Source organism: Seriola dumerili, unplaced genomic scaffold, assembly GCF_002260705.1.
Source record: "Seriola dumerili isolate Sdu_G_001 unplaced genomic scaffold, Sdu_1.0 BDQW01000091.1, whole genome shotgun sequence".
In the NCBI taxonomy this organism is placed as follows: Eukaryota; Metazoa; Chordata; class Actinopteri; order Carangiformes; family Carangidae; genus Seriola; species Seriola dumerili.
The window spans coordinates 5,131,954-5,147,369 of record NW_019174346.1 but is presented as its reverse complement, the minus strand read 5'-3'; the positions used below and the strand labels follow the sequence as shown (position 1 = coordinate 5,147,369).

General features: G+C 39.0%; 1 protein-coding gene across 1 annotated transcript; it reads right to left on the bottom strand.

The window, feature by feature from the left end:
• Window positions 1-2,197: 2,197 nt before the first annotated feature.
• Window positions 2,198-12,245, bottom strand: LOC111222345 (immunoglobulin superfamily member 5-like). Its single transcript, XM_022746049.1, has 8 exons — window positions 12,170-12,245; window positions 10,491-10,808; window positions 6,708-6,998; window positions 4,931-5,050; window positions 4,463-4,487; window positions 4,251-4,345; window positions 4,001-4,065; window positions 2,198-2,632 (listed from the first exon to the last, which is right to left on the bottom strand). The coding sequence occupies exons 1-8, from the start codon at window positions 12,234-12,236 to the stop codon at window positions 2,525-2,527; spliced, it is 1,089 nt and encodes a 362-aa protein (XP_022601770.1). The 5' UTR covers window positions 12,237-12,245; the 3' UTR covers window positions 2,198-2,524.
• Between the last annotated feature and the right edge of the window lie 3,171 nt (window positions 12,246-15,416).

Below are 15,416 nucleotides of genomic sequence, written 5' to 3'. Positions count from 1 at the left end.
GGATATTGCTCCTGGCTCCTGCTGCCTGTGGACTTTAGAGAGACTCACTGTTGTATTTGGTTGATAGTTACAGAACTTTTGGTGCCTGTTAGTGTTAATAATTTTTATTTCATGATACAACATACACACATGTAAGAATGTTAATGATCACAAGTTAACCCTAATCATTACTATCAAGTAACAAAGCGATGTTGTGTTTGTTTTGCTGTGATTGATTTCATATCACAGGGGACCTTTTAGGAGCCATTCCATGAACACTGTGGGATTCAACTCTGCCCCAAAAGACATGTCCATTTCCCTCAGTGATGGGACTTTTCCACTTCAGGAACTTTTCCAGGATCCCTCATGAATCTGCTGATTAGTCAAACATAATAATCAAAGGCTTCTACAACTTTCGTAGGCTGAAACATTCGTTCACAAACTTATAACCAGAGGCAGACCCTCCAAACCTCATCTCAGATGTGCAGTGGCTATTCGAAAAAAGGCCACATTAAATCCAATCACGAATTAAATTAAAACCGCTAATTAGCTAAAGGTGATAATGAGGACCTCTGCCACAGCACAGTGAACATCATGTCACCTAATTGATCCACGCTGAGTGAAGCCATCGCTGGCTTGTATCTGATCCTAAGGCTCAACCAGGGTGAGTTTGTTCCCTGCTGGTGCATCTTGGCCGACAAATCCAGTTTAATTTGTTTTCTCGCCAAGCGCAGGATTCAGCTGACTAACTGCTGAGACTGAACCCTGACTACTGAGGTACATTCTAGAGTAGACAACAGAATCTATTTCTATAAAGGATATGCGTGCAGTGTGCTACAGCAGTAATTCCCAAACTTTTTGAATTTGTGTTTTTAGTAGTAAGTTTTTCTTGTGTTATGTGAGTCGCCAAAAAAAAAATAATAATCCAGTGATTCAGAAGAAAATCATCAAACATCAGAGGAAAATCTGAAAAGATATACATTAAAGAACTTCAAAACTTCTGTTGGAAATCTGCTGATTCAACTCTCATACATTCTTCATTGATCAAAAATCCAGCTAAACATTAACTCTCAAACATTGTTTATTTGAACTGAGAGTTTCATTGTGATTGGAAAACAACACACTGGTTTACTGGTGCCACCATCAGGTCAGCAGTGTGTTCTGTCTCCACAGACTCAGACTCTGAAAAATAACTTTGAGGCAGAAATGTGTATTTTCGGCTTTCCCGTCTTGTTAATCATGTCGAGACCCCTCAGATTTATCTCATGACCCCTTAAGGGCTTACCAACCCCCAGGTGGGAAACCACTGTACTAAAGTGCATCTGTAATTTGCATCCATGACTTGTGGAAGGAATTCAATATGTGACTGAACACACTCACAATGATTCAAAAGGATCTTACAAAGTCAAGGACCAAAATAAAAAAAGATGGAGGACTCTCGAACATACAAGAAGAATTTTCATGACAACACGTCATAGGTATGTAATACAAGTAGCTACATTACCTTTGTGAAAAAGATATGTTCCTGGTGTGAAGCAACATGTGAACAGCTCATCTCACTGGATACAATGGGAACATTTATTATCTAGTCCATCTCAGTTGGGTTGTAAAGGTCTTACTTGAAATGTAAAGGGAGAAGAGGGTCAGCCAGAATAGATAGATAGATTTCAGTTTCATGTTCCTGACATGTAAAATGTGTTATCCATCCATCCATCCATCCATCCATCCATCCATCCATTCATCCATCCAACTATTCATCCATCCATCCATCCATCCATCCATCCATCCATCCATTCATCCATCCATCCAACTATTCATCCATCCATCTATCCATCCATTCATTCATCCATCCATCCATCCATCCAGTCATCCATCCATCCATCCATCCATCAATTCATCCATCCATCCATCCATCCATCCATTCATCCATTCCCATTTCCACAGAAAATGTAGTAACTATAACCTTACAGAGGGAAAATATATGTTCTGCAGTGGATGAACTATTACATTTAATGAGTAAAACAAGACATTTACAGATGTAGGAGAACAACGGAGGTCTAAAACGGTTGCTTTAGAATAATTTAATTCAGATTTATAACCCCTCAATAAAAATGCTGTATATGGTTTAGTATAAATTAGATAAACAGGAATTAAAAATATAGGCTCACTCCTGTTAGTTCACCATATGAGAACAAACACAGGAGTTGTGCTGCTCCAGTTGTTTGCCATTCATTTGTTCATTGCGCTCATTTGGCCTCTCATGGTGCTGCTTTGTTTTAACTGAAAGCACTTTCAGTCAAGACGTTTTGCAATATAAATGCATTTTTGATATACTTTCTAAAGTTTTGAATCAACTTTATACAGGCAGAGAATAACATGAATGTTGGTTTTCTCCTCTACATCCAGCTTCGACATATTATCCAGCTCATCAGTCTCTGGTTTGGGCAGATTCGGTCCGTCTTCCCACCTTTCTCTTATCTTTAGAGCCCAAGGTAGTTAGGCTTCAGGCTGCTGTGCAAGTTTGTAATTTGTGGTCTGTGTGTCTTTACACAATGGTGACATGTCTGTGTTTCCTGAAGCCTGAGTCATCCACAGTGTTGTAGGTGCTATTGTAGCCATTTCCTGCCTGGTTACTGTTCACAACATCAGGCATCTAAAAATCAAGAGCAAGTCACATTAATAATGTATCTAATGTTCTTCTCAAAATAGATCCGCAGTTAAAACAGTGCACACTCCCTATTTCAAAACAAAGTTTATATAACACATAAAATATGTAGCTACTGTATATTGCTCAACTGAAAAGGCAATCAGCTTGAAATTACCAAGCTGTGACTGCGGCCTTGAATAACATATTTGTTTATGAGCTCCCTCATTTATTACTTAAATTCATTAGTTGAATGAATTATCCATATGTACAACGGCTGATAAATGACACATTCAGTGATTAGTATCTTCAGATTTAAATATGATAAATTCACATGGTTGGTAATTTTTTTTATTTCATTTGCAGGAGTCATGCAAAGTGATCGATATAAATCACCACCTCAGGATTTCTAAAGGCACGTAGAGACATCCAGCAAGATCTCGCGAACATTTTGATTTAAGTGTGTTTGACTAATCTAGTGACTCTATTTACTCAGGATTGTGTATGGACTGTGGCAGTACGGGCACAGTGTGAGGAAGTGCAGACATAACATTATACAATAGCCAATATGCTACTTTCAAATAACAGCTCAGAAGTTCTGTAGCCATACTAATGAGTGGCTATATGAATGGCAAAGTCAGCAATGCTGGTCAGTCAGTTCACTTCTCTGAGGCCACCAGGAGATTGTCACTTTAAGATTTTAGTCCCCAGAGGTCGAACCACACTGACTTTGGCTGTCCCCTGGTTTTTGCTCTACTGCCACCATGAGGTTGAGGTGAAAAAACTTTGATCACCTGACTTTTCATCTAGCGCCATCATCAGGTCATGTTGGACACGTTTATTTGTCCAACACTTTTATTTATTTAGCACCTGCTGTGTTAATGACAGCATTTGTGTTCAGTGCTAACTAATAAACATTAAACGCTATACCTGCTAAACATCAGCATGTTAGCATGTTGATGTTAGCATTTAGCTCAAAGCGTAGCTGTGTCTAGGTATAGCCTCACAGAGCTGCTAGCATAGCTATAGACTTACTGCTGAAAGAGAGAAAATCCTAAATAATACCAATTTAGTAACTGAATGGGGGGGACTGAATTTTACCTCTTTTTCTTTTTCTTTTCTTAATTCCAAGACCCTCTGCTCATACATAGATACATCTCAAAATATATTTGGTACAACTTGTTCCACCTTAAGATAAAAGGTAAATAATTTAAGTTGTAACAGATTTTTGCTCTTTGTTTCCACCAAACACAGTATCTCTATCACAGACCTACTTCCTTATTCTTGCTCTCATGACCTAAAAGGCTCTCTGTACATGCATGCAAATATTTTCTACTGCTCATCATTGTGTATAACAGAACAGCACCACAACCTTACCTCATAACTACTGGAGCCATTTACCTGGCCAAAGCCGCTGTCAGTGAGCTCACTGGGAGCGACACCTGTGAACAGAGAAGAGAGACCAGAGATAAGAGTTTGGACTTTATTGTGTCTCAAGTTGATAATGGCTCTGTATAGAACAGTAGCGTAATATATGATAGCAATACATAGAACAACAATTTGTCAAATATTGTCATTTAAAGCTTGTGTATGTTTGTGTTTGTGTATTTGCACTAATCCGTCTTACTTGTTCGACCGTCCGCCAAATATCCTGCGTTCACTTGACCCTGTTTCTGTCCAGCTGCACTGGCAACACTCTGGCTCTGTGTCCTCACTCTCTTGCTACACACAATAACAGACAACACAGCATGTTACTGTACACAGAAACATGCTGAAGCTGCTGAGCTGGAAGATTTCAGGAGTATTTACTAAATATTTATCATTTTTGTGGCTTCTCACCTCATTTCATCTTGGTAGTTGGTTTCTGCGGGGGATTGGGAAATAACAAATTACTTAATAAATTAGCAAATAAATATTTGAGGTTGTTATATAATGTAAACAAGACATTTATAACTGTTTGCCGAGGGCTATTAGTCAGTGTTTTGATTTTTAGTACTAATAACTAATGTCAGGATAAATTATAAATTAATCTTAAAAAGCCATTAGTGTAATAATTATTGAACAGCAACTGTGACTCAGTCTTTTTTCAAAGTCTGTTCTGCTACTCTTTCAGTTCGCAAACATTTACCATTTTTAAGAAAGAACCAGTGAGTTCAACATTTCTGCTTCGTGTCATCTAATGAAGAGGATACTGTCCCATTCTTCCCATTAATATTTTCCAGGACTTTCTACCCTCGGACAAAGGTTACTACCATGACGTCTGTGATTCCCGGCATGCTGTATGAGCTGATATAATGAGGGCCTTACGTTTTTCTTTCCTGCGTTTGTAGCAGAAGATGATTCCAATGATGAGTAAAACCAGCAGAGCAAAACTTCCAAAAGACACGACCACAGCGATCAGCACAGTCCAGTCAGGAGGCTTGGGAACTGTTGCAGAAGGAAAAAACTGAATTAAAACCTAAAGTCAAAGTAAGTCAAAGTAAACGGTCAAATCAAAATACTGGACACATCTAAAAGAGGAGGGAAGCACAATATTCACATAAAAACACACTGCACATGAAAAGCCTGTGATGTTCTATTTTTTATATGTGAATTATAATATATATCATTACTGCGTGAACAGAAGATTTTCATGAGAGATTAGTGTCACCTTCTGAGCCATCCTGAGGTTTCAGTCACTCAGCTGATGGTGGTGATGATCCAGAAGCATCTCTTTCCCACTATAACCCCTTACATTAATATATGATATGTCTCCCATCCAGACTGTGTCCATAGACACACAAAACCTGTCTGTCATACACATTAAACTTGTTTTTCTCTCTCCTGCAAACTGTAGATTGCTGTAGGACTCTTACTTCCTGTTAGTGTTACAGTATGATCCCTGCTATCTGTGTGCACATCCTGGTTGAAACCTTACACTCAGACTTATTACTGGTAATGTCATTGCTATACCTCATGTGTTGAATGGGTTTTTCATTCAATTAAAACCTGATTTTATTGATTATTCTCCAGTTACGCCTGTTATATGTTAATGTTAGGTGTAGAGAATGTCTGTCTGTGGATTCTCAGACATTCATAAGACATGGACTTAGAAAAGTACATTAATGTAGTAGATCTAAGTATCACAGAAATCAGTCAAGTAGTAATGTGTCTAACTTTTACCCCTTTTTTTGAATATTAAGAGAGTAATACTAGTTTAAGCCACTATATGTACAGTATGTGATGGGTGGTGTTCTACATAGGTTCTATATGGAGAACACCACCTCCTTGCAGGAATGTCTCTCAGTCCATCTCTTCTTAGACAACCAGCCCTCCCTTTGATTGAGCCTGTCATGGTTTAGTGGGTGTCTGAAATGGCCACTTGAGACAAGTAAATTCTAATTTTAAAAAAAGGTCAAATATAATTAAATTGTGGCCTAAAAACTGTTTGCTAATCTAGATTGTTCCCTCTTATTGAATGGTTATGAGGTATCTCCAGTCTCATACTTATGAACATTGTTGAAATTCTTTGATGTTATCATTAGGTGTGTTGCTGCATGGAGCCAGTCTGTGCAGGTGATTTAGCTGCATTCCCCATGCCACTCACTATGATCACCAAAACAACTGTGGATTTTCAGTGTAAATTTAAGTTTGTACAGTATATCGAGCATGTGTCGTGCTACAGCAAGCCCTTGGATGGCGATTTGATTTAATTGGTTTGCTCTTCATAAGTATTTTCCTCTGTTAGTTTAAAGAAAAACTAAAGCTTTTTAACTTCAAGTGTAATAAAAGTGTTTGATTTAATAGATTGGACTGTTCCTATATTTTGGTGTTGAAATAAATTCTAGTGCACTGAGAGTTCATCTCCCATTCTTTTTGAACCTGTGAATTATGCTTGAAGCTGCATGGATTTCCACTGTATCTGGGTCCCACAAAGAATTTATGTTGTTTTTGATATTACCAACAAAGGGGAACCAAAGAAGGAAATGACAAAACCTTTAGCTCATATCTTTTTTCAATTTTTCAAACAGCACTGAGGCAGAAAGGGTGTGAGGACACTGTTTGCTAGATACTGTAGATATGAAGTTGTTAAAGACTTTCTTACCAACCACCAAGAAGACAGAGCTGGATTGTGGGTCTTTTAGTTCTGACACAGTTGCCTGACACTCCACTGTGGTGTTGCTGACTGCCTGGAACTTGAGGACGCTGGTGGAGTTGATGGAATCCCCATCGGCCATGCTGGTGGTGTTGTACAGGCTGCTGTTTACAGCTTGGCCATTTTGGTTCCAGCTTACGGTGGGTATGGGGAACCAAGCAGTTGCTACACACTGGAACTCCACCTGCTGGTCCTGTTCCACGGTCAGGTTCCCTCCCATGATGCTGACTGTACCACTCTCTGACAAACAGAGACAAGGACAATGGAGAGGTTAAGTCAGGAGTACAGTATGTTTTTAAGCTTCTGACCCAGTGGTCAGTGATTGGAGTATGTAGTGGACCCATTAAGTTCTTGGTTTTAGTGCTCCACACAATGTGCTCTGTGAGAACCAACGGGATTGGGGCTGAAAGACCCAGGGCTTCTGCCAGGGCTACTGTGTGTGTTGTCTTTCAGCACTACAGGTTGTGGTGTAGCCAGAGGAACTGGGTGCCACTGGCCACTGTCTCCAGGTTATATAACACCTGCCCTCCACTGGTAGTTTGGAGGTTCCCCCTCCCATGGTACCACCTTGTGTTACCTTAGAGTTTAGTTAGTTCTGTTCTTTTTTTTCCCAGTCAGAAGTTGGAATTTAAATTTTTATTACATACGTAAATTAAACAAACTTGATCTGTATTAAATAAAATTCCTGTCGTTTAGTTAAATGCACAATATGTAATTTTCTGCCACTAGGGGTCCCTCAATCAAAACAATAACAAAAGATGGAGTTTTATGATGTCATGAAGTAGCGTGGGCTCATGGGACTTGTTGTTTTCACTATCATTGCTGTCAGCTTCCCCCTGTTTGGATTCCATCAATATAATCGCTCAGGAGGTTTTTACGTGGCAGCTGAATTATCTACACAGACACTGTTTAATGGGCTGGGGGCTGAGCTGTTGCTAACGTTTGCTCAAATGATTTCTCTGATCATTCAAGATCTGATGATCTGATCTGATGATCTGATGAACAAAATCCTTCATCTGGTTCAAATTCATGGTTAAAAACCACCAAGATCTAAAAATGTTCATTGTAAAAATGTGGCTTAAAACTGGGTAAAAGGTCCGTTTTGACTGCTGCTGGCAGACAACCAAAACACTGGCACACAGAAAGGGGATATGACACGATTGACAGGCGAGCAAATGAAACGGGACGTTACCTTGAAAGATTTCTTTTGGTTTGAAAAATGCGGGAAGCTTTAGGGATAAAGTAGGGATGCAACAACACTCAACAAAATATATAGCATAAGTCTAGTCATTTTTAGACATGTTAATGAAGAAAGGTTAGATATTATACATGCTTCCCTTTTTTACTATGGTCCCAGAGCTGAACCATAGCAGAGTATGTTTGGAATCATTGTTGGTTTTGGTCTTTCCGTGGGATTTGTTCAGCCACAGACATTTATGTCAAGATGGCTAATTATTGCAAATGGTATTTTTGGCAAGTAACACTCCCCGAGAGGGATCTCAAAGAATCAGAGCAGCAACAGGAATTCTCCTCAGATAATGAATTCCCTTTTAAACACACACACATACAGGATAAATAAAGTACATTGGATCTTAAAATGAACAGTACTAAAGATGGGTTGAAGGGAGCTGCAGTCACAAAATGTGTTGGCATGAAGGTGTCAGTTGAGTATTCAATGAGAAATGAGGTCATGAAGGTCACCACTCACACCTGCATGACTATGATCGGATAATTCAGTGAGCCCATAGCCATGCGGCTGATGAATGAGGCAGTGATGGTGAAGCATGAATAAATCAGCTGATGCCAATCAGATCATGTGAGTGTGACCTCGGTGCCCTGACTGAACGAACACAATACTCCATGAAATGGAAAAATACAAAGCTAAATATAACTGGTAATTTTAATGGGTTTTTAGATAAATCTTTACGCTGTGTAATAACAAGACATATACCAGTTTTTTACTGTATGTCAAGTCTTAACATTTCAGATAATGCTGTTCACTGTAAAGTGTCTTCTCATATGAGACTTTCTTTAGTTTGCTGTTAAACTGTTGTTGAACTGTCAGTGTTCATCATTAATATCCCTCCCTTGCAGAAAAAGGAATCAGTCTGCTCAACTGGCAGGTCTATTAAGTGGATTTATTCGCTTTAGCTGCGGGCTTTGCTACATGCGATGAGAATATATCTGTAATCATGCAGGTCCTAATCAGCAGCATGAGCTCCAGCATCTTCACAATCAATATCCATTCAGAGCCAGGGAGTGGAGCCCAGATGTTTCACAGTGAGATTACCTTCAGATTAATGTCAGGTTTAGCTGTTTGTGCATGGAGGGGAGCAGGCAGTTATTCGCTGGATTTACTTTACACTGCTGTGTAAATGCAATGGTTTGAGGCTTGTGGATTAAACTGCCGTGCAACTATTTATTGGGGAATGGGAATGTTGCACATTATTCCCCCTGAGTCTGGAATCTAATCCAGAGATCGAGGCCAAAGCTACTGATGAACGGAGGTCAGAGCAGAGCTGACGGGGGGGAAGTGTTGCTTCTGGTGGTAACAACAAAATGTTTCTCGATTTTGTTTTAAGGGGGAGTAACTCTAATCAGAACAATTGTGTCAGAGGTTTTCTCTCAGGCCCCACGTCTCCATTTTTGATCATCTGATGTCAAAACATGTCCCACTGCTACAATATTTATAAGACAGTGTTTGCAGAACAATAAGCATCCCTGCAGACATATATTACATATTCATGACACTACAACATGTTGTTAGCTACTGCAACACATTTATGGTCTATATCTGTGATGGTCATATCTCTCTGTTTAAAAAATAGATTCATCTCAGAAGAAGTGGTTACATACACAATTATACTGGAAACTAAGTGGTGGACAAACTACAGTTTTCTTTGGTTTTGCTTTCCCTAAATAATTTCTTTGGCTGCCTTTATAACAATGAAAAGGTGCTTCAAATAATTTTTTCTGATGTTGTATTTGTTTTACTTTGTTGAGTTGTATGTAAATTCCACTTCTCTGATGCAGGCTGTAGAGGTTGTGTTAGACTGTCCTCACTCTCCAACAAATCGACTTCCCCCATCACAGAAGCAAATTGTAGTTACTCTCTTTCTCCCTGAACTAAAAGCCGTTAATCTCAGACGGTCTGACCACATGTAAAAGACTTTTCCCTGCACCAACACCCAAATAAGCCCTCATAAAATGTTCCGTTTTTTTCTTGTTTCAGTGTGGATGAAAATGACTGTAAGTTGACGGGATGAACATGCCGGGGTTTTTTTTTTTTTTTTGCCTTTTTTGGCGTTTTATTTGATCTTTAAAGCTTCTTCATTCATTTCTTTTTAATCTGTACACTCCGCCCGTTAAGCCAAGTATAACATGAACATAGCTCAGAGAGCTCAGGCTGCATGTCTGTTCTTGTTCTGTAATATCTGATCCTATTGTGATCAGAGGCTGTGAAGAAGAAGGATAAAAGGAGAACACTGCTGCCCTCCACAGTGCCTCCCACTCACTACACCATTCTTACAGAGAGGTTTTTTTTTGTAGCATGAATGTAGAAATATTGAACTGATTTCTCTAATAGTAGAATATTTGGTTTGAGGACAGTGTGCATACAGCTCAGCATCAATGGCCCCAGAGGGGATCTTCCTTTTTGCGTGCTTCAAAGCTGCAGCTGTCTCTCAAACATATATATGTAGCTTAGAGCCTGATATATGTCTATGACCTTACCTTGAACATTAAGTTGCGCAGTCCTTTGTCCATAATCCCCCTGCACAGCGCAGACGACCGACCCGGACTGATTGCGGTTCACGTTATGGATGATGAATTCCACACAGCTGGTGTCAGCACTGGAGCACAATCTGCTGGAGTACTGTCCTGGGAATGAGGTTGAGTTACCGTTGGGAAGTGAGACAGTGAGAACCAGAAGCTTTCCGACGGTCCAGGTCATGACTTCCCATTTTCCCGCCACGTTGGCTCTGAACTGCGCACTAGTGCCCTGCAGCACTGTTAAATTCACCGGCGCCAGATGGAAATCTTGAGCCAGCGCTGAACATACAGAGATGATAAGTAAAGAATGAGATACAAGCAATAAAGTTCACAGCTAAAGTCATTCTTTGGTTCTTGTTATTATGACACATGCCTCTTTATTTTAGTCCTGGTGGGGGGGGGGCTGTGCTGCTGCATCTTGCTTCTTTGTTATCTTCTTGTATTATGGAACAACATTAAAGACTTGATTTGGGTTTAAATACACATTTTACTTTACTGAACATGTAGAGCTGATGTCATCTGTGCTGTGATGTCTGAACCTGACTTCTCATTGCTCTTTAGACCGACTCCACCTCCTGAAGTCAAGTATGCAGTTTGAGGTTTGTAGCAAAGTTGGGATGCATAGGGATAAAAGAGTTTCTGGTGTGTAGTACATGTATATTAGGTCATATAACACATACATATTAATACATTTATTTTATTGCAACATGATTATCAGTGCCCCCTTTATTTATTATTCTATTTTGTAAGTAATGGAATTGATGGCATGAGTGATAAATCTGGATCATTTAATGTTGCTATACAGTATATAAACATTAAATTATCCACTTTAATTGTGAAGTCAGTGAAAATATTTTTTACTGCAGCCCAAATCTGCCTGTGACGCAACAACATTACTAAATCATACTCTGGAACGTAGCCTGAGAAAACTGACTTGATTTGTTATGGAAGCACGTAGGACTCGGTGCTTGAGTTTGCTCAAGGTACGTAAATATTACCAAGGGCACTGGCTTTGTGTTGTTGGCTTTTGACAAGACTGAAACTCAAACACAACACTAATCTGGACCGATCCTTCACAGAGTTTGTGAATGTTGTTTTCCTTTTCAAGGAATGATAGATAAGAAGAAGAAGACAAAGTAAACCCGATGTGACCTGATGTGTTGTACAGAAGGTAATCACACTGATGATGAAGAGCGTCATCACACAGGTCTAAGTTGATTTGCAAATAAATGTTACATCTGAAAATCACTCCTCATGTCAGATGAGCATCAGTTGACAAAAAAGTGAGAGGTAAATATCCAGTGCAGACAAGAAGCTTTCAAGTTATACTGCTGTAGTGAATAAAAGACCATTGTAGTTTAATCTAATCCTCACTGTTACACCTTTTACTTCAGAGGTATTTTTGAACTGCTGTTATTAAGCAGTTTGCAAGTGCAATACTAGATATAAACATTCAATTGTCATAAACAGTGTGTAGGAAAGGAGATATTCATCTGTAAGTATTTGGACAACAAATTGCATACGTTGGAAGAATGCACAAACATTATTCTTCTTCCCCTCATCAAACAGACTCTTTGTTTCTAAATCCACTTCAGCAGGTTTACACAGACTTTATTATCATTTGAGGAATAAATTCTGACCTTCAGCTGCAAACAGTAATAAACAGATGTAGAAGAGGTTGGACCATGATTTCCAGGACACAGTCATGTTAGTGTTGTTATCCTGAAAGATGAGAGAGAGAGAGAGAGAGAGAGAGAGAGACAGATGAAAGAAGAAGAACAAATTCACTGTCCTCTAAAATGTCCAGAAAAGGCTCCTGTGCATGTGGTCTGTGAAGTGAACGTATGTTGTTGCAAATGAACACAAATGAAAAGCAGGAAACAAACAATCAGTGGCCATTCGATGTTGAAAAAGTGGAGGCACAACGACACCTGCTGACAACGTCCTCAGTTAGAGAGTCGTTTCCTTCTCCAGATACTGACTGACATTATTTGAATTTTAATCCTATGGCGGTTTTCCCGGCAGTTGCACATTTTGAGTTGTGATGTCGAGTTGAGCTGATACTTGACTGTGTCACCTTTAGCACTTATGTTAGGCCACAATAAATCCCCGGCTTTTTTTCACAGTGTCTTAAATCCTTCCAGGAAATTAGCGACAGAGAGGTCATTCTTGGTGTGTGGCGAGTATATGTAAAGATAATCATATCTTTTTAATCTGCTTTAGCTCCCAAGAGCTTACTGGACAGAAACTAAACTGATCGGTATGAATTATTTATTTATTTCTTTGTGGGCTGGTTCCAATGACAATACAGTGATAAATCATGTAAATCCAGGAAGCTACTCCTGCTGTTTTTTTTTGTTAGTGCCCAAAGGAACTAAAGAAACATTTTCAACATTGAAAGGGTTAATAGATCTACAAGTGGTTCTCATATTTCTGTATGCTAACAATGGTAAAGTAGCTGATGTTGTCGCTCATTCACATGAAACAAATGTATTACAAAATTAGGAAAGCTATATTATTCAGTTTGATACAGGATCTTCTATTAACCAAATGACCAAACCACTGTTACTTCCTCACTGTAAAACCAGACGGTTAATGCGGCACATGCTGGTTTTCCATACTTTGCTAGTGTTGATATCAAAACATATAACTAATAAATCATCTCAGTTCATCAAACCTCTTCATTCACAACAAAATAATCCTCAGATTTAACAGCATCTTCAGTTAAACACACTTACTGCGTGACAGCTCCCGCCGAGGTGTGTGGCACCGATCAAAGCTTCATTTCCTGAAACCGCAGGTGAGCAGCAGGACTCCACCTGTGGCTGTGAAACTCTTACAGGGAGCAAGGTTCAGGTCTGGCCACTGAAACCAAGCCATTATCTCCACACTATACCTGTCAGTGAGTGATATTGTCCCGAACGGATGTGAGTCAGGCAGCTTAAGTCTGCTTTTATTACTCAGTCCTTTTTCATAAAAAGAATAGTCTTGTTTCATTCTGTTCTTTATTCTCCACCGTGGCTCTGTTTCTATCTGTACACTTTACTCTTATACAACCAACATCTTAATTTATCCCATCACAGAGTAAAACAGAAGGGAAAACAACAACTAAAATGAGAAATAAAAGACAAACCAACAACAGAAAAAAACAGAATAAAGATTCTTAAAGTCCTTGAAAACTTATTTTCTCAATCAACTTCTTATCATGAGGGATGGAGTCGTACATGAACACAATGTTTTCAGCCAACTTCTGCAGCTTTTGCTTTTTTACATTAGAGATTTATGGATTTCTTTCTCTCTCTCTCTCTCTCTCTCTCTCTCTCTCTCTCTCTTTCTCTGTGTGTGCTCTTCTCCCTGGTTTGAAGTGGGTGGGACTCAGTTTGATAAAGGTGATGACATTTACATCAGTGCACCAATCAGCCTTTAACAATATTTGAATGAGAATCTGATGACAGTTTGTAGGTTGTTTGGTTACAGTCATCTACACGCCCACAGTCCTTATGAAGCAGATTAAATGAGTTAGTGTTCGTGGTTCACCACCGGCCCATCACTCTTCTAACGACATAATCTCGTTACAATTTCAGTTCATGCAACACTCTGGTTCTTGATCAAACACCTGAAAAACCAACAACAGTCCCATCAACCTCAGCTCCAATTTATGTTTAGTCCTACTCAGCAAATGTTAGCATGCTAACATGCTAAGATAGTTTCGTAAGTTATAAACTATGATTTTTTTTTCTCTCTCTCCATCTCTTTTAATACTTTGTTCAGTTATGAATGTTAAAGTACTAGAACAATGTGAATTGTTGTTTAATACTTGTAGTGGTATGGAGCAGTGTTTTTATAATTGGGGCCTATTTGCATGCAAACCAGGACACACATGAATGAGCTCATTCACAATGACAACAGAAGAGACGCTTTCTGATTGTTTCACACAATCCTGCTGACCGACAATTAGTGGCAGTAAATAAAGACTTAAAGAAATATGGGCGTAAACAATGCAGGAATTTGAAATATTTTTAAAATCAGCTTGACTGCTTTTTAATGAGGAAATGCATTAGACATATTTGTTAAATCTGATGAAAACACACAATGTGTTCTGGGAAACGCAAACAAAATGAACGCAAACAAAACTCCACAAGACCATTTGCAATATTAAATTGCTGATCAGATATTAATTCAACCGTTATCAAACAGGGGACATTTTTGGTAATAAGTAATATCTTATTACCATCTTATTATTATCTTATTACCCAATAATACTTATGTATTTACATTTAGATTTTGAATACAGGACTTTGACCTGTATTTGAGTGTTCTTAAACAGATTTATTGCTACTTTTACCAGCGAGTGAGTCTTAATAACAGCATCATTTCAGCACAATGACACAGTAACTTTTAGACATTATCAGACAATTCACTCAACCAGTCCACTTTAACCCACTGTGGTAAATACACGAGTGTGTATGAACACTGAGTTAAGCTCTTCAGACTACAGAAAAAGTAGTTAAGCTCCTGGCTTATGAGTGACCCAGACTCAAATCAGGTTTATTTATAGTGTCAGTGTAAACAGGGTCATAAAGGTAACTTTCTTACAACAGAGTCACTGATAGCATCTTCCTTATTTTAGTGAATCCTGACCTTTGACCTCTCTGTGGGGAGAAAATAGGGAAGAGGGTGAACTCTATTTTCACTATTATTACAGTTATTTTTAGCCAGCCTCTCATTTATCCCATCACCACTGCTCTAAGCACAGATCACAAACACACTGTCTCCTCACTGCCACAGCCGCTCTGCAGCAGGTTAATGAGCGAAGGAGGAAATTTACTTGTGAACAAGACTTGACACTCCTACTGTGGGGCGGCCTGTGGACCTGTGATAAGTCTT